Raw genomic sequence first — 19,392 nt, 5'->3', positions numbered from 1 at the left:
TTGACTTCTCAAGATACCTTAATAGTGCACCCGGAAACAAGCTTACTGTTCAAGATGGTTTTCTTCTTATATAAGGACACCGGGGCACTTGGGTGGTTCAGTCTATTGAGCGTCTGACTCTTGGTTTTGGCTCAGGTCATGATCTCATGGTTTGGGCTCAGGTCATGATCTCGTGGTTTGTGAGTTTGAGCCCAGCAACGGTCTCTGTACTGACATCCTGGAGCCTGCGTGGGATTCTCTCTCTCTTTCTCTCTCTCTCTCTCTCTGACCCTCCCCTGCTTGTGCTGTCTTTCTCTCTCTCAGAAGAAGTAAACTTAAAAAAAGGTGTTTTTTTTTTAAAGACACTATTGAAAAATACAGTTCCCAATTTTCCTATTTGCTTGGAGTCATCTGAAGCCCCCACTCAGGACAAAATAAAAACCGAAAATAGTGAAAAGTCATAATAATTTTATAGGCTGCCTCAGTATAATTTCTGTCTCATTGTATTTTTCTAGTTAACAATTGGTCCTGAGCATGTAAGTATTTTGGAATGAGATATGTTGGTAGATTCATGTTACTAGAGCCTCCTTTATGAGACTCTAATGGGAGCTAGGGCCTCATTTGATTATTTAATCCTCATTCCTATTTAGCTGATCTTTTCATTTTTAAAGAGGTTTTAGTAAATATTTACTTAAAAAATCAAGTCAAATACCCCATTCGTATCCCTCTTTCAGAGAATGTCAGTGATAACTTTTTCCCAAATAAGAGAGTATCAGATTCTAATGAGTCAGATGTCATATAGGAGCTGTCATGTGTGTTTTGTCTTCTATTGAACTCGTTATTACTCTCTTTCATTTCATTTTGTGACATTGGTATTTTCATTTTACAGATTAAGACAAAAGCAGCAAAAAGAAGCTTAAAGAAGCTGCTAAAGGCTAACAAAATGATCAGTTTAGAGGCGGTTCATTTTACTTGCTCTCCTGTAACCCTATGTTATAGTATGCTATGACTTAGTTGTTCTTTCATACATTAATATTTGGATGTTTCAGTATGTCCATGTTTAAATTATGCTTCAGTGAGTAGCTCTGTAAATATCTCCTTGGGCATATATCCATAAGTGGAATTAATGAATCAACTTCACACTTTTTGTAGTATCAATATATACTCCCAGTGGCAGTGAATGTGATTTCTTCTTTTTTCATATTCTTTTTTAAAAAATTAATAATTATTTTAATTTTTATCATTATTCTTTTTTATTTTTTATTTTGTTCATGTTTATTTATTTTTGAGAGAGACAGAGACAGAATGTGAGTGGGTTAGGGGCAGAGAGAGAGGGAGACACAGAATCCGAAGCAGGCTGCAGACTCTGAGCTGTCAGCACAGAGCCCAATGTGGGGCTCGAATTCACGAGCTGTGAGATCATGACCTGAGCCGAAGTCGGACGCTCAACCGACTGAGCCACCCAGGCGCCCCTCGTTATTATTTTTTAGGTAGACTCCATGCCTAATGTGGGGCATGAACTCATGATCCTGAGATCAAGTCACATGCTCTACCAACCAAGCCAGCCAGGAGCCCCTTCTTTCTTCATGTTCTTAATTTTTATAGAAGTTTAATATTTGCTTATCTTTTAGCTGAGAGGTGTCATTGATTTAATTTATATTTCTCTGATTTCATGTGTGTTGAAGATTTTTTCATAACTTTATACGTTGTTTCACTTACTTTTTCTTAGAGGTCGCTGTTTATACCCTTTGCCCAATTTTCTGTTTTTTTTTTTTTTTTTTCTTATTAATGTGATAGCTTTTTAAAAAATATTCTGGTTACTAACCTTTTTTTTTGGTTGGATTTGTTACTGATACAGTCTTCCATTTGTGCTATTATTTAAACCTTTTAATGATGCATTTTTGCCATATAGAATTAAAAATTCTAATTTTGAATTACTAATCCTTTGTTTTATGCCTTTGTTTATTTTTTTAAGTTTATTTATTTTGAGAATGAGAGAGAGAGAGAGAGAGAGAGAGAGTGAGCATGAGCCTGAGTGGGGAGGGGCAGAGAGAGAGAGAGAGAGAGAGAGAGAGAGAATCCTAAGCAGGCTCCATGCTGTCAGTACAGATCCCCATGTGGGGCTTGAACTCATGAACTGTGAGATCATGACCTGAGCTGAAACTAAGAGTCGATGCTTACCCGACTGGGCCACCCAGGTGCCCCATCCTTTATTTATTTATTTATTTTGCTCATTTGAGTTACACTTTTCCTATCCCTGTATATAAAGACATTCTCCTATATTTTCCTCTAGATGTTTTACAGTTTTGCTTTTGGTGTTCAATCTATCTAAAATTTATTTTGGTAACAGAATGAGGTGGAGGTTTAATTATTTTTTCAATATTAATAGTCCATTACCAAAGCATAATTTAAAATACTTCATCCATTCCTTACTTACTTGTAATACCAACTGATATCAAGTATCATTTATTGGATATAAATTTTTGTATATGCCCAGGCTATTTCTGAATTCTCTACTCTATTTCATTAATATATTTATCTTTGTTTGAACCAGAATTATGTTATCTGAATTGCTCTAGCTTTATCATCCATCTTGACATTTGGTACAGTAAATATGAGATTTCTTATTTTAACATTGTCTTGGCTACTCTTGGTCTTTACTATTCAATTTGAATTTTGGGTTAACCTTCAGAAATTTTTAAACAATTCCAATTTCACTTTGATTGACATTTACACTAAGTTTTTAGAGAAATTTGGGATGAATTAACATATTATTCTTGAATTTCCTAACATGAACAAAATATAGCTCCCCAATTTGTGGGAAATGTTCTATGTGCTTTAGTCAAGATTTATATTTTTCTTCCAAAATTACTTATCCAGCTTTTATAGATTTATCTCTGGGCACTTTATACTTTTGTTGGTGTTGTAAGATGCTTTTAAAGTGCATTTTCTAAACAGGAGCACCTGTGTGGCTCAGTACAGTAAGCAACTGACTCTTGATTTCGTCTCAGGTCTTGATCTCACGGTTCATGAATTCAAGCCTTACATCTGACTCTGTGCTGGTAGTGTGGAGCCTGCTTGGGATTTTGTCTCCCTCTCTTTTTGCCTCCCCCGGTCTCTCTCTCTCTCTCCAAATATATACAAATAAAACTTAAAAAAAATAAAGTGCATTTTCTAAACAGCTGTAACTGCTATAAAAAACTTGAATTTTATAAATTAATTGTGTGTTTAGTAGCCTTGTATAGACTCAGTTTAAATTTAAGGCTTTTTTATAGTTTTTTCTCACTTCCTATGTAAACCTTATTTTCGGACAGTTTTGCATTAAAGCTAATCAAGACCCTGAGGGCTCAAACTTTTGTCCCTCTCTTAACTACCTAGAAGAATCTAAATTGGGAGTCTTTCTCAAAATAAGAATTATTACTGGAGATTAATTTTATATGAGTGACTCGTGTATGGTAGGGCAAACATCTAATTACCAAACATCTGCCCTTTTTTTTTTTTTTTTTTTGTAAAAAGTAACTATTATCATTATTATGGAGAAACATTCAATGATGCATGGCTGTTATTATCACTATATTATTATTTTTTTATTTATTTTTTAAATTTAGTTTTTTAATTTACATCCAAGTTAGCATATAGTGAAACAATGATTTCAGGAGTAGATTCCTTAATGCCCCTTACCCATTTAGCCCATCCCCCCTCCCACAACCCCTTCAGTAACCCTCTGTTTGTTCTCCATATTTAAGAGTCTCTTATGTTTTGTCCCTCTCCCTGTTTTTATATTATTTTTGCTTCCCTTCCCTTACGTTCATCTGTTTTGCATCTTAAAGTCCTCATATAAGTGAAGTTATATGATATTTGTCTTTCTCTGACTAATTTTGCTTAGCATAGTACCCTCTAGTTCCATCCATGTAGTTACAAATGCCAAGATTTCATTTTTTTTGATTGCCAAGTAATACTCCATTGTATATGTACATATACCATATCTTCTTTATCCATTCATCCATCGATGGACATTTGGGCTCTTTCCATACTTTGGAAAGTTGTTGATCGTGATGCTATAAACAATGGGGTGCATGGGCCCCTTTGAAACAGCATACTTGTATCCCTTGGATAAATACTTAGTAGTGCAATTGCTGGGTCGTAGGGTAGTTCTATTTTTAATTTTTTGAGGAACATCCATATTGTTTTCCAGAGTGGCTGCCCCAGCTTGCGATCCCACCAGCAGTGCAAAAGAGATCCTCTTTCTCCACATCCTCGCCAAGATCTGTTGTTGCCTGAGTTGTTAATGTTAGCCATTCTGACAGGTGTAAGGTGGTATCTCAGTGTGGTTTTGATTTGTGTTTCCCTGATGATGAGTGATGTTGAGCATTTTTTCATGTGTCGGTTGGCCATCTGGATGTCTTCTTTGGAGAAGTGGCTATTCATGTCTTTTGCCCATTTCTTCACTGGATTATTTGTTTTTTGGGTGTTGAGTTTGATAAGTTCTTCATAGATTTTGGATACTAACCTTTTATCTGATATGTTGTTTGCAAATATCTTCTCCCATTCCATTGGTTGCCTTTTAGTTTTGCTTATTGTTTCCTTCACTGTGCAGAAGATTTTTATTTTGATGAGGTCCCAATAGTTCATTTTTGCTTTTGTTTCCCTTGCCTCCTGAGACGTGTTGAGTAAGAAATTGTTGTGGCCAAGATCAAAGAGGTTTTTGCCTGCTTTCTCCTTGAGGATTTTGATGGCTTCCTGTCTTACATTTAGGTCTTTCATCCATTTTGAGTTTATTTTTGTGTATGGTGTAAGAAAGTGGTCCAGGTTCATTCTTCTGCATGTTGTTGTCCAATTTTCCCAGCACCATTTGCTGAAGAGACTCTCTATTCCATTGGATATTCTGTCCTGCTTTTTCAGAGGTTAGTTGGCCATACATTTGTGGGTCCATTTCTGGGTTTTCTATTCTGTTGCATTGATCTGAGTGTCTGTTTTTGTGCCAGTACCATACTGTCTTGATGATTACAGCTTTGTAGTATAGGTTGAAGTCCGAGATTGTGATGCCTCCTGCTTTGGTTTTCTTTTTCAAGATTGCTTTGGCTATTCAGGGTCTTTTCTGGTTCCATACAAATTTTAGGATTGTTTGTTCTAGCTCTGTGAAGAATGCTGGTGTTTTTTTTGATAGGGGTTGCATTGAATATGTAGATGGCTTTGGGTAGTATCGACATTTTAACAATATTTGTTCTTCCTTTCCAGGAGCATGGAATCTTTTTCCATTTTTTTGTGTCTTCTTCAATTTCTTTCATAAGCTTTCTACAGTTTTCAATGTATAGATTTTTCACCTCTTTGGTTCGGTTTATTCCTAGGTATTTTATGGGTTTTGGCGCAATTGTAAATGGGATCGATTCCTTGATTTCTCTTTCTGTTGCTTCATTATTGGTGTATAGGAATGCAACTGATTTCTGTGCATTGATTTTATATCCTGCAACTTTGCTGAATTCATGGATCAGTTCTAGCAGTTTTTTGGTGGAATCTTTTAGGTTTTCCGTATAGAGTATCATGTCATCTGTGAAGAGTGAAAGTTTGACCTCCTGTGGGCCAATTTGGATGCCTTCTACTTCTTTGTGTTGTCTGATTGCTGAAGCTAAGACTTCCAATACTATGTTGAATAACAGTGGCGAGAGTGGACATCCCTATCTTGTTCCCGACCTTAGGGGGAACAAGAGAGTTTTGTTCAAGAGAGTTTTTATCAAGAAAGGATGCTGTATTTTGTCAAATGCTTTCTCTGCATCTATTGAGAGGATCATGTGGTTCTTGTTCTTTCTTTTATTGATGTGATGAATCACATTGATTGTTTTGAGGATATTGAACCAGTCCTGCATCCCAGGTTTAAATCCCACTTGGTTGTGGTGAATAATTTTTTTAATGTATTGTTGGGTCTGGTTGGCTAATATCTTATTGAGGATTTTTGCATCCAAACATCTGCCCTTCTTACTGCTCTGTAAATTTCCCTCTTCCCTTTGAAGCTCCAGGCCCCTATCCCATTCCCTAGGATGGTGTATATACCTAATTTTATTTTTCTGTCTTTGAACCTCTCATATGTGGAGCTCCTATAGGTATGAAATTAAATTTGATTTTCTTATGTTAATCTGTCTCATGTCAGTTTAATTCTCAGACCAGCTGGAAGAATATTAGGGTTGAGGAAGAATTTTCCTCCCACACTTCTCTCCTTTCCCCCCCTAATTTCCTCTCTTCCTATTTTCTCTTTCCTTTTTCTTTTTATTTTTCACTTTCCTTTCCTTCTTTCTTTTCTCTCTCTTCTCTTTTTCCTCTTTCTACTTCTCCCTACCCCCTTCGTCTCCCTTCTCTTCTTCCTCTTCTCTTTCTCTCTCTCTCTCTCTGTATTTGCTGTGTAGGATTTTTGTGCAGTGTCGAGTTTGTTTGGAACTTTAAAGGAAAAAGGGAACTGTTAGTTACAAGTCTTTGATAAATACCGTTTATCAAGTTAAAGAAGTTTTCTTCTGTTTCTAGTTTGATAAAGTTAAATATGAATGGGGGTGCCTGGGTGGCTTAGTTGGTTAAGCATGTGACTTCAACTCAGGTCATGATCTCACAGATTGTGGGTTTGAGCACTGCATCAGACTCTGTTGACAGCTTAGAGCCTGGAGCCTGCTTCAGATTCTGTGTGTCCCTCTCTCTACTCCCCCACTCGCTCTCTGTCTCTCAAAAATGAATAAATGTTAAGAAAAATTATAAATGCCTGTTGAATTTGATCACAAGCTTTTCTTGCATTTAATAAAATAATTATTTGTTTTTATCCTTTAATTGATATTGTGGTGAATTACATTAAAATATCTTTGAGTGTTAAAACATCCTTGCATCTCTGAGATAATCCCTACCTGGGTGTTTAGTATTATTATTTTGTAGTTTATCATATTCTGTTTGCTAGTATTTTATTGATAATTTTTCTATTTACATGTATTAAGTGAGATTGGTTCATAATTTTTTTCTGTCTTATACGGTCCTTGTTCATCTTTGGTTTCAGTGTTTTATCAAGCTTATAAAAAGAACTGGAGGACCTTGCAACCCCTTTTTTATATTTTACAAAACAATTTGTGTATGGTAGGGGTTACCTATTCTTAGAAAATGTATTAGAAGTATCCAGCAAAATTGGGCTTGGAAAAATCTGTTACTACTGATTCAGTCTTCACCTATCTTTAGATTTTTCCATTTCCTCTTTTTATAACTCTTTGAATTGGATTCCTAGTGTATTAATTTTTCAATCTTTCTTATTTTCCAATTTATTTAAGACTGTAAATCCCTTCATCTCACCAATTTTGGTAATCATATTATCATAAAGTTATAAATATATTGAAATTTCAATCATGACTTTTTTTGATCTATCAATTATTTAAAAGTATGTTTCAAATTTTCCACTTTTAAAAGACATTTTTGGGGTTTCTCTTTTTGATATTGATTTATTTAATTTTATTTCATATCATCTTTTCTCCTTTTTTTTTTTTTTTTAAATTTTTTTTTTCAATGTTTATTTATTTTTGGGACAGAGAGAGACAGAGCATGAATGGGGGAGGGGCAGAGAGAGAGGGAGACACAGAATCAGAAACAGGCTCCAGGCTCTGAGCCATCAGCCCAGAGCCTGACGTGGGGCTCGAACTCACGGACCGCGAGATCGTGACCTGGCTGAAGTCGGACGCTTAACCGACTGCGCCACCCAGGCGCCCCTCATCTTTTCTCCTTTCATCTCATTTCCAGTTAACATACAGTGTTATATTACTTTCATGTGTACAATACAATGAGTCAACAATTCCATACAATACCATACATACATCACGACCAATGCAGTCCTTAATCCCCATCACCTATTTCATCCATCTCTCACCCACCTCCCCTCTGACAACCATCAGTTTGTCTTTATAGTTAAGAGTCTGTTTCTTGGTTTGTCTCTCTCTCTCTCTCTCACTTTTTAAAAATTTTGCTTATTTGTTTTAAGTTCCACATATGAGTGAGATCATATGGTATTTGTAGTTCTCTGACAGACTTATTTTGCTTAGCATTATACTGTCTAACTTTATCCATGTCAATCATTGTAAATGGCAAGATTTCATTCTTTTTTATGGCTCAATAATATTCCGTTATGTATGTGTATATATATGTAAGTATGTGTATATGTATATATGTAGTATGTGTATATATATCATATATGTATATAATATGTACCTATAATTCTATGATAAACATAGTGTATATGTATCCGTTTGAATTAGTGTTTTTGTATTTGGAGGGTTATATACCCAGTAGTGTGATTACTGGATTATAGGGTAGTTCAATTTTTAATTCTTTGAGGAACCTCTGTACTGTTTTCCAGAGTGACTACACCAGTTTGCATTCCCAGCAACAGTGCACAATGGTTCCTTTCTCTCTACATCCTTGCCAACACTTGTTGTTTCTTGTGTTTTTGATTTTAGCCATTCTGACCAGTGTGAGGTGATACCTCATTGTGATTTTTATTTGCATTTCCCTGATGATGAGTGATGTTGAGTGTCTTTTCATTTGTCTGTTGGCCATCTGGATGTCTTCTTTGGAGAAATATCTATTTATGTCTTCTACCCATTTTTAAATTGGATAACTTGTTTTTTGGATGTTGAGTTATATAGGTTCTTTATATATTTTGGATACTAACCCTTTATTGGATATGTCATTTGCAAGTATCTTCTCCCATTCAGTAGGTTGTCTTTTCATTTTGTTGATGGTTTTCTTCACTGTGCAGAAGCTTTTCATTTTGATGTAGTCCCAATATTTATTGTTGCTTTTGTTTCCCTTATCTCAGGATATCTATCTAGCAAGATATTGTTACAGCCAGTGTCAAAGAAATTACTGCCTAAGCTCTCTTCTAGAATTTTTTTGGTTTCCCATCTCACATATAGATCTTTAATGTATTTTGAGTTTATTTTTGTGTATGGTGTAAAAAAAGTGGTCCAGTTTCAGTGTTTTGCATGTAGCTGTCCAGTTTCCCAATGCCATTTTTTGAAGAAACTGTCTTTTACCCACTGCATATTAATTGTCTGATTTTTGTTGAGACTTGGATCTTTTTCATTCTTTTTTTTTTTAACGTTTATTTATTTTTGAGGCAGAGAGAGACAGAGCATGAACAGGGGAGGGTCAGAGAGAGAGAGAGACACAGAATTGGAAATAGGCTCCAGGCTCTGAGCTGTCAGCACAGAGCCTGACGCAGGGCTCGAACTCATGGACCGTGAGATCATGACCTGAGCCGAAGTCGGCGGCTTAACCGACTGAGCCACCCAGGCGCCCCGACTTGCATCTTTTTCTAATCATCAAGAGCTCTATAAGCATTTTATTATATTTTATTATATATTCTCTACTGTTTGAATGCAGAGTGGTAGACATACATGTTTGATTGCCATAATTTTTTAAAGTGTTTGTTTAACTTAACATAATCTCTACTTAGTAGCTTTACAATCCTCCTGAATAATACCAAGGACCTTAAACTATTGATCTCTTATTTCTTTTTTTTTTAATTTTAATGTTTATTTTTGAGAGAGAGAGAGAGAGAGAGAGCGAGCATGAGCAGGGGAGGGACAGGCAGAGAGAGAGGACACAGAGTCCGCAGCAGGCTCCAGGCTCTGAGCAGTCAGCACAGAGCCCAATGCTGGGCCCAAACTCACAAACCGCGAGATCATGACCTGAGCTGAAGTCGGATGCTCAGCCGACGGAGCCACCCAGTTGCCCCTCTTATTTCTAATTCTTCTGTTATCTTCCATATTTTTTATGTCTAAGATTTCACTTTCGCCTTGTTTTTAAGACCCCCAGTTGCAAGTGCTGTCTCTTGCTCTCTTTCCTTCTCTCTTACTATCTTTTATAGTGACAGTTTATTCACTCACATATTTATCAATGTATTTATTTGCTGTTTTTTCATTCCATTCTTTTCATCTAGGAAAAATTTCTTTCTTATCTGAAAGGGAAAGGGGAAAAATCTCTTAGTTTTTTCTAAAACTGTATTTTTGCCTCTTGAAAGTTAGTTTAATTTGGTACACAATTCTATATTTTCAGTTACTTTGTTTGAACAATTTGAAGATTTATTTCATTGACTTTGGGCCTCTATTCTCACTGATGTCATTTTTAGTCTATTCTTAACTTTGAAGCATTTGAGAAAAGTAAATGTTTTGTGATGTTAAGATATAATAAGATCATTATTAAGAACAGACTGTTTCATTTTAGAATAACTTTAATACGTATTCTTTGTGGAAAGCATCATGGCATTCTTAGACCAACTTTATGGTTCCTTTCAGGCACTCATTTTACCATTATATTATGCTTAATTGTAAACATGCTTATACCTTTATTATATATTAATTTTAAAAGTGATTTCCTTTCTAGTAAATGTCACACATTTTTAAAATACTAAGTTCAAAACCACTTTTTATAAGTATTAGATTTTGAATTTTAAGTGCACCTGCTGAGTAATATTGTAAAAATCTAAACTATTACACAAAGGAACAAAAGAACAGAGAGGAAGATATCTTGTGCAGCATCTATACAGAGAACCTTATTCTGGGAATATAATTTTCCTTTTTATACTGGAAAAAGAAAGAAGCACATTTTGGTTTTCCTAATTTGACATCTTAGAGAAGAAACTTACGGCAAGTGATAATGTCATACCTACTGAAACATAATGGGTTTTATACACTCTATACATCACAGTTATTCTTAGGACTTCTAATGATTTCACCATTATAGTAAGACAAGTAGTTTTAAAATGTAAAATTTCCTAAGCTAGTTTAAACCTAAGAAATAAGTACTCCCTTAAAATCTATTTTGCCTTGTGCCTTTATATAATTATTTTGGTATTTGTCTCTTTTTCACTGGACGTTTTCAATGTTTTTGGTTTATGTCTCTGAATTTTAATCTGCTGTATGAAAACTTAAGGGCATTAAACCCAAAGATACCTAATTCACAAGCATTTGTTTCTTTATGAAGACATACTTTCATACTGAACCAAGATCAGTATGATACATAGTGCTTATAATTGTTCTGGCTGATTTGCTTCAATAGTTTCTTTCATTTGTTTGGTCACTGACTTGTGCACTTACACTATCTTTCAAAATGCTATGAAATTTAAACATTTGTTGAGAAGCATAACATTTATTTTCAGTAGTCCTTGTACCACTAATACCAATAGCATTTATTACATCGAGTAATGTCTCATTTTCCATTATTAAATAATGTTATGCATTACAACATACACATTAACATTTATATTCAGTAGTTACCAGAATCATTATTATAATACAACCACTATTAATGTATGTTATCTTTAACATATAGTGCCTCACATTTATAATCATTGTTTGTCTCACATGTGGTATGAATATGAACAGTGTAGAAAAGAAATAGTCATTGTTTGAATGAACTTCAACTTCTTAATTAAAAAAAAAAATGCCCTGGGAAATGTGAGTGATTATGTAACTTGATCACTTTAAGAATAGCAATGTTATATATAGGTGATTATCATGTGAATATATAGGAATGGCATTTAAAACTTTATGGTCTTAATCATATTGAAAAGGTGGAATTGCAGAATAAATGGTGTAGAAAGAACTAAATTTCTTTTGCTAAGGTCTATGTAATCTGACATTCCTGGGGAATTAGTAGTCTCCTAAGAAATAGCCAAAAACACATGAAGGAATATGGCAATACCACATCATGCCCAAAATGTTTGCTGTTTGCTTTTTCCTAATTACCTTAGAGGTTGATTCTGGTAAATCTTCTGGTATATATTTTTTCTTTCCTTTCTTTTTCTTTCTCCTTGCATCCATCCCCCAGGAATAGCAACTGAAATCCTGATAAGACTTCAGTATAGGAAATTAAATTTCACAGGGACCATTAAAATTTATTTTTAATTTCTCTCTTGGAATAGTTGTAAGTAACCTGTTAAAAAGTTTTGCCTTTTTAAAGTAGTGGAAATTTTCCCTAAATTAATTTTAAGGGACTTTATAATGACAGTATTTTTTTTATCCAGTTTCTACCCTTCCCTCATTCATTGATACATTTACTCAACAGCTATATTCTGACAGACTTTGTATAATTTTTTTGAACATTGAATTATGAAAAATTTCAAAGCAAAACTGAAATAATTTTACTTTGAACATCATACATTTACTAACTAGATTTTACCACCAACATTTCATTAGATTTGCTTATATCTATGTGTCTATTTGTCTATTCCTCCATTAAATCCATTTCATTTTTGGGTGTATTTCAAAATAAACTGAAGACACCTACCCTTTTCTCTAAATACTTCAGCACGTGTATCATTAGCTAGAGTTTACAACTATATTTGTTCACAGTTCTCTCTTAATTTAAAATTTACATACATTAAAATCACAAATCTTAACATAATATTCATAGTTTTAACAAATGCACACCTATGTCACTCAAATTCCTATCAAGGCATAGAATATAAACATAACCTTAGAAAAGTTCCCTCATGCCCTGACCCAGTAGATACTTGCTTTAATCCCCTGACCACACAGACGGCCACTGTTCTGATTTTAAAAATACCACTGATTAATTTTTATCTGTTTTAGAACTTCAGTATGTACTTTTCTAAAAATAACACTCAGGCTGCTGTGCAGAGAATAGATTGTAGGAGAACAAAAGTAGAACAGGGATGTGATTTGGAAAGCCATAGTATCTTAGGTGAGATGATGGTAGTTTGAACTAGAGTGCTAACAATAGATTTGGTCAGATTCAGAGTAAATTTTATAGAGTTGGTAGGATTTGGTGGTGAATTGTATGTGGGTGTATGGCATTGCTGGTGCCTGAGATGGAGAAGATGAAGAGAAATAGTTTGGGGATCGGGAAAGTCAAGGTTTCTGTCTTGGAAAGAAATTCCTATTGTATTAGATCTCAGGACATATATAGGAGTCACTGTTCTGTAAATCAGTATCTTTTAATTTTTGTCATTGTCAAGCTATAAGCTCAATAAACTAAGTAAGAGATTATATGTATGTATAACGGTTACATAGACTTTGCTTGATGTGTTACAGTCAAACTTCTGATGCCTAAAATGAACAAAACCATACATGACAGAGGGAATATTATTTTAACCAGGATTATTGCTAGCTGTATGTATCACATGTAACAGTCATACTGCCCGTATTGTATGAAAAAATTGTTTTAAAAACTAATAGACTTTATGCAAAAAGCAAATTCCAAAGTACTTAATCTATTGATTAAAGACCACTCTGTTAATATTTGTAGGATTATTAAGACAAATAATTCACAGGTTCTGCTTTTAATGACCTTTCAATAAAACAACCAATATATTGTGTACATAATCAAAGGGAATACATCTCCGCATGATAAATACCCCAAAGTTTAAGTAGATTGCTATAGGAATTTAACTTGGTGGAAGAAGAAGTGGAGTCTTGTTAGCATGATAATAAAAGGCTTTCAGTCAGAGGAGACTTTTTTTGTCTTTGAATTTTTATAGATAGGTTAAGATGAGGGCAATTTTAGATGGAGAGAATGGCATCAGCAAAGGTGCAGAGGCAGCAGTCATGAGGATTAGCTAGGCAATGGCAAATCAGCTTGTTCACATTCATCATAAGATGGTGATCACACATTCACTCGTTCATGAATCTATAAATGTCAAATAAATGCCTCTTCCTCTAGTCACCAAGGCCCTAAAATAAATATTGCTTGTATCTTGCCCTCAGGGAACCCAAAGTCTATTAGAAGAGACTGACGTGTATGGGAAAGGCTAAGGGGAGTGTGTCTCTTATTCACTGCATGGTATTAGCCAAGCACTGAATAAGGCTTTTTTTTTTTTTTTTTCTTATTCAATACTCATAAAACCTTCCACTGTTTAGGGACTGAAGTCTACATTTTTATGTCAGGACAAGTGGAGACTCTGATACAATTTATAATCTTAGTAAATTGGAGAATTGGGAGTTTGTAATAGCCCTGGATTTGTTTTGTTTTGTTTTGTTTTGTTTTATTTTTTAACTGTGTCACATCAAATAAATAAAATACACTGTAACAAGAAGTTTAATAGATGTGCATTTAAAAATGGAAGAGGAAGGGGAAGAAACAGTTTCTTCCTGGAGAAGCTGATGAAGTGGAGAAAAAGTGATGTTTGTGAAATGTGATGAAAATAAGAGGTGACATAAGTAGTACAAAAATTCTTGAGAATTTTAACAATGGTTTCCACAAAACTTAGACCCCGGTTTCTTCTCACAAAACCCATCATTTCTCCAAACCCCTTGCCCTTGGAAGAGAGACTCCATCTTACTTGAAAGAGGCTATTGTGATCAAGGAAGGGTGAGATGGGGGGAAAGACAGGGAGAAAACAGCAGGAAGACTGGATATTGGGAAATGAGAGAAGGAGATACTCCAGAGCAGTTGTGGGCTGTAATGCAAATGGAGATTTTGCTGTGGTATTGCAGGTTTTTAAGAAACTCAAATGGGGGTGGGGTGCATCTGGGTGGCTCAGTCAGTCAAGCATCAGACTTCAGCTCAGTTCATGATCTCACAGTCAGTGAGTTTGAGCCCAGTGTTGGGCTCTGTGCTGACAGCTCAGAGCCTGGATCCTGCTTCAAATTCTGTGTCTCCCTCTCTCTCTGTCCTTCCCCCACTTGCATTCTGTTTTTTTTTCTCTCTCTCTCAAAAATAAATGAGCATGTTAAAAAATTTAAAAAATCATAAAAACAAACTGAAAGAGGGGATGTTAAGAGTACTTTTGATTGTTGGATTCTGTTTCTTTGTAAAGAATGTACTATATGGATTCCAGTTCCGTAAGGGCTATAATAAGCTTCTAATACTATTAATAAGGCAGGTAATGGGTTGAATTCTTTCCTTCTTTGGCTTTTTATTGAAAGTGTCTGGGGTGCCTGGGTGATATCCAACTTCGGCACAGGGCATGATCTCATTGTTCATGATTTCAAGCCCCGTGTCAGGCTCTGTGCTGACAGCTCAGAGCCTGGAGCCTGCTTCAGATTCTGTGTCTTCCTCTCTCTGCCCCTCCCGTACTCATACTCTGTCTCTCAAAAATAAATAAACATTAAAGAAAATAAAAAAAAGAGTATATTGGTATATTTTCACAGACAGAACATATCACTCAAGGTGCTTGTTTATTGGACTTTAGTGTTTCTAAATTATTGTTGGTGAGGAAGCACTGGTTTTTAAAAACTTCCTGAAATTCTTTACTATAGCTCTAAGAGTGGAAGCTGCAATCTGCTTTTGGAAGCTCACACTCCATTTTGAGCAAGACCATGCTGAGGAGTGCTTTGAGTTAGGTATCCATTCATTTTTATTGAGAGAGGTGCTGATTCTTATGGAAGAAGGAAATGAATAGACACTGTCAATGTTGTATCAGGACAGAAGCTAAAGAGGAAAATGGACATTAGAGGGCCCATGTAAAGGGGGATGGCTAGTAGATACCAAGAACAGTAGTATTTAATACTGATTTATTTTCCTTAGTGATATTAGTCCCTTTTTTGTTATATTCAAGCCTAAATAAAGGTGTTAAACATTGTGGTCTTTTGAATGTGGATATTTAGGAGACTTATGTTTATTCTTTGTGGGCAAAATATACTGTTGAGAGCTTGACACAGAGACATGTAAGATTACCAGGGAAGAATGATAGAAAAATTTATTTTATTTGTTGATTTTTTTAATGTTTATTTGTTTTTGAGAGAGTGCAAGTAGAGGAGGGGCAGAGAGAGAGAGAGAGAGAGAGAGAGGGGCACAGAGGATCAAAAGCGGGCTCTTTGTTGACAGCAGCAAGCCCAATACAGGACTTGAAATCATGAACTGTGAGATCATGACTTGAGCCAAGGTTGGACACCCAACAAACTGAGACACCCAGGTACCCCTAGAAAAGTTTAGAATAGTCTGGCATAAAATCGAAACCAGAAACTAAGAAAATGGAAATAGTCCTCAGAGATAATTGGGGAGGTGACTGGAATGTCTGTAGGCACACAAAATAGAAATTAGATTACTTAGTTGTTAAAGGAAGGAGAGCCCCTGAAGGCTGGAGAACTTGGGGCCACTTAGGTAATATATTCTCATGTATTTTACCTCAAAAATATAAGTGGAGAAGTGGGTACAAAGAAATATTTTAGTTGGGACTATATAATTGTTAAGTGATGGAAATCCAACTCATAAGTTTTTTATAAAAAGGTAATTTATTGATTCATGTAACTAAAAAGAATTTTTGTGAACTGACTTTAGACACAGCTGGATCAAGGAGTTAAAATAGCAGGATCACACACACTCTTCCTCCTTCTGTCAACACCTCTTTGCCTCTCAGATAGGGTCCCTGAACTTATTGATAAAGATTGGCTCCAGGCTTGCATTTTATCAGTTTAAAAACCTTAGCAGTAAGAGTGCCTCTTTTCTTAGTCTGAGACAGCATTCTTAGGTTGAGTTTGATTAGCCTGGCAGAACTCATCTCCTATACTGAATGAATGAATCACTGTAACCAGAGGGATTTGCTTTAATTGCCTGGCCCTTTGTTTCCAATGGTACCACTGTTTTCAGAGATCAGCCCCCTCCAGCACACATGGACTCAGAGGGAGGCACTGTTGAATGTCAAAAGAAAAGGTACATTCTTTTACCAGAAGAGGGGATACTAGACAACAAAACAATAGATGTTCAGTTTAAACTGAGAAAGGAGACCAGGAAAACAGAATGAAAGTAGAGTAACAAAACAGATGGAGAAGGGGAAAGGAAAAGAAGGAGGAAATGGGGAAGAGAAGAGAGATAAAAACATGGAAGAGAGAGAAGAAAGCAGAGAAGAGGGAGATTTATCTTGAGGAAAAGCCATGTGCCCTGTATGGAACCAAATGGCAGAGCTACATACAACTAGAAACTGCAGACTAGACATTATTCAGAAGGCTTACATGAGACTTCTGTGTTGAAAAGAATATAAGTCCTATATTTGGACTTACTAGGAGATAAGTTCTCTTAATACTGGGTTCTCTGACTTCCTCTGTGAACACAAAAGATCTGATCCGGTCTCAACATGGAGGGTATCACATGCCTCAAGACCTCTTATATTTTCCATAGATGCAGGTGTCTGCTCAAGACTTTCTTCACAGCCTCTTTCACCTCTTTATTCCTCAAGCTGTAGATGATGGGATTCAACATCGGGGTTACCACTCCATAAGACAGTCCAATGATTTCATCAGATGCTTTTGTGTCCTTTGACTTGGGCTTCATGTACATAAAAAGGGCTGAACCATAGAACAGGATAACCACAGTCAGGTGGGCAGAACAGGTAGAAAAAGCTTTCTTTCTCCCTTCAGCAGAATTAATTCTCAGGATGGAAGAGAGGATAAAAACATAGGAAATGAGAATTAACAGCAGAGGAATCACCAGTAAAACAATATTTGCCACTGTCATGATAAGCACATTGATGGAGATATCTGAACATATGAGTTTAAGAAGAGCCAGGATCTCACAGGTAATATGATCAATGACATTATTCCCACAGAAAGGTAATACCATTGTCAGGACTGTTTGCACTAAGGAGTTTAGGCAGCCTATGATCCAGGACCAAGCAGCCATGTGCACATAAAGCACCCTGTTCATGATGATGGGGTACCTCAGTGGGTTGCAGATGGCCACATACCTATCATAGGCCATCACAGCCAGGAGGATACACTCAGTGGAGCCCAACCCAAGGGAGACAACCATCTGCAGAGCACAGCCAATGAAGGAGATAGATTTTCTCTCAGACTTAAATATGACAAGCATCGGGGGAATGGATGATGATGTGTAGCAGATGTCCAAGAATGAGAGGTTCCCAAGGAAGAAGTACATGGGGGTGTGGAGGCGAGAATCAAATGTGCTGATGACAATGAGGAGGCTATTTCCCAGCAGAATTATCACATACATGATGAGGCAGAGCACAAACAGAAAAAGCTGGAGCTCTGGGTATTTGGAAAGTCCCACCATAAAGAATTTGGTCACGGTTGAATCATTCCCCATCTTCATGTATCCATGTCACGTTCAGGGTTTAGAAAAGGACAAGACTCAGGGAAATTTAAATTTATGATATAGATTTATCAAATCACTTTAACTTCCATTATTTTGTTTTATCCTTGGGTGGGGGTGTTGAGGAAAAAGTTATGAAAGAGGAATAGCTGTCTTTCTGTTCAGAAAAGGTCCCACATGAGGGAAGATATTTTCTAATCCAGGGTGAATAAGAGAAAGCAAAGCCAGTAACTTCACCAAAAACAATCCGTCACACAAAGCCTATCTTAATCCACTTCTGCTATTTCTCCCCACTGATGGTGTCAAGGAAGGATTATTGGGTAGATTTGCTTCACAGTAATCTTCATTAGCCTCGCCACAAACGACATCCAACAGAGAAATACAGTCTAAGGAAAAGCAATGTGTTTGGTATGCAACACAACTTCATGGAAAGTTCTCTAGTACCTTCGTCAACCAAACTGTCACCCCTAAGTCCCTCTAATGTAGAAATTCTGAAGCCACTACTGATACCCTCAATGCTATGAAATGGCCATATTAAATTTCTTTTACTTTCATGAAATACTACATATTCTCTTTCTTCTTCATGCATTTGTATATGCTGTTTTGTTAAGCTGAAAGGGCTTCTCCCAACTTAGATATTATCTTTCTAGCAAAAGTTTCTAACCTCCTAGTCTAAGTAGGGTCCTGATTATGTGTTGTCACTGAACCCGGTGCTTTCCATTCTGCTAGTATTCTTCACTCACTCATTTATTCAACACATTCTGTGCCACATTTACTGTGATGTGTAATAGGGATCTCATTGTGAGTACTAGACTTTCAAAATTGACACTGGATACAGAATACTTATGATAGTTATTTTATGCTTTTAAGAAACAAATAATGTGCTCTATAATATGTTCCAATGTGAAAAGGTTATGGAACACTTTGCAAATTATTTTATCAAACTAAAATTGCCTTTTTACCCAAAACTGTCAGAGTAAAACTATGGTCAATCTCAATTATGAATGCATATGTAAAGAATAAAAAGTGTATCCAAACTCACAAAACAGCCCTCAATAAATATAAACGAATTGAGATCATACCATGCATACTTTCAGATCACAGTGCTATGAAGCTTGAAATCAACCACAGGAAAACCTCCAAATACATGGAGGTTAAAGAACATTCTACTAAAGAATGAATGGGTCAACCAGGCAATTAAAGAAGAAATTAAAAAAATATATGGAAACAAATGAAAATGAAAACACAACAGTCCAAACCTTTTGGGATGCAGCAAAGGCAGTCCTAAGAGGAAAATACATTGCATTCCAGGCCTGTCTAAAGAAACAAGAAAAATCCCAAGTACAAAATCTAACAGCACACCTAAAGGAACTAGAAGCAGAACAGCAA

At 35.8% G+C, this 19,392-nt stretch overlaps 1 protein-coding gene across 1 annotated transcript; it reads right to left on the bottom strand.

Annotated features, from left to right (window-relative positions):
* Nucleotides 1-17,058: 17,058 nt before the first annotated feature.
* On the bottom strand, nucleotides 17,059-18,003 carry LOC124526380 (olfactory receptor 13D1). The gene has a single exon (XM_047099361.1). It carries the CDS (start codon nucleotides 18,001-18,003, stop codon nucleotides 17,059-17,061), a length of 945 nt encoding a protein of 314 aa, XP_046955317.1.
* Between the last annotated feature and the right edge of the window lie 1,389 nt (nucleotides 18,004-19,392).

This window comes from Lynx rufus, unplaced genomic scaffold (genome assembly GCF_022079265.1).
Source record: "Lynx rufus isolate CCGP_SWC_20201006 ecotype Redwood Valley unplaced genomic scaffold, mLynRuf1.p SCAF_10, whole genome shotgun sequence".
In the NCBI taxonomy this organism is placed as follows: Eukaryota; Metazoa; Chordata; class Mammalia; order Carnivora; family Felidae; genus Lynx; species Lynx rufus.
Note: the sequence above shows the minus strand (reverse complement) of the source record. Positions and strands in the feature narration are given on the sequence as shown.

Coding starts and splice junctions, on each gene's coding strand:
- LOC124526380 (XM_047099361.1), bottom strand. CDS start 18,003: ATGAAGATGGGGAATGATTCAACCGTGACCAAATTCTTTATGGTGGGA.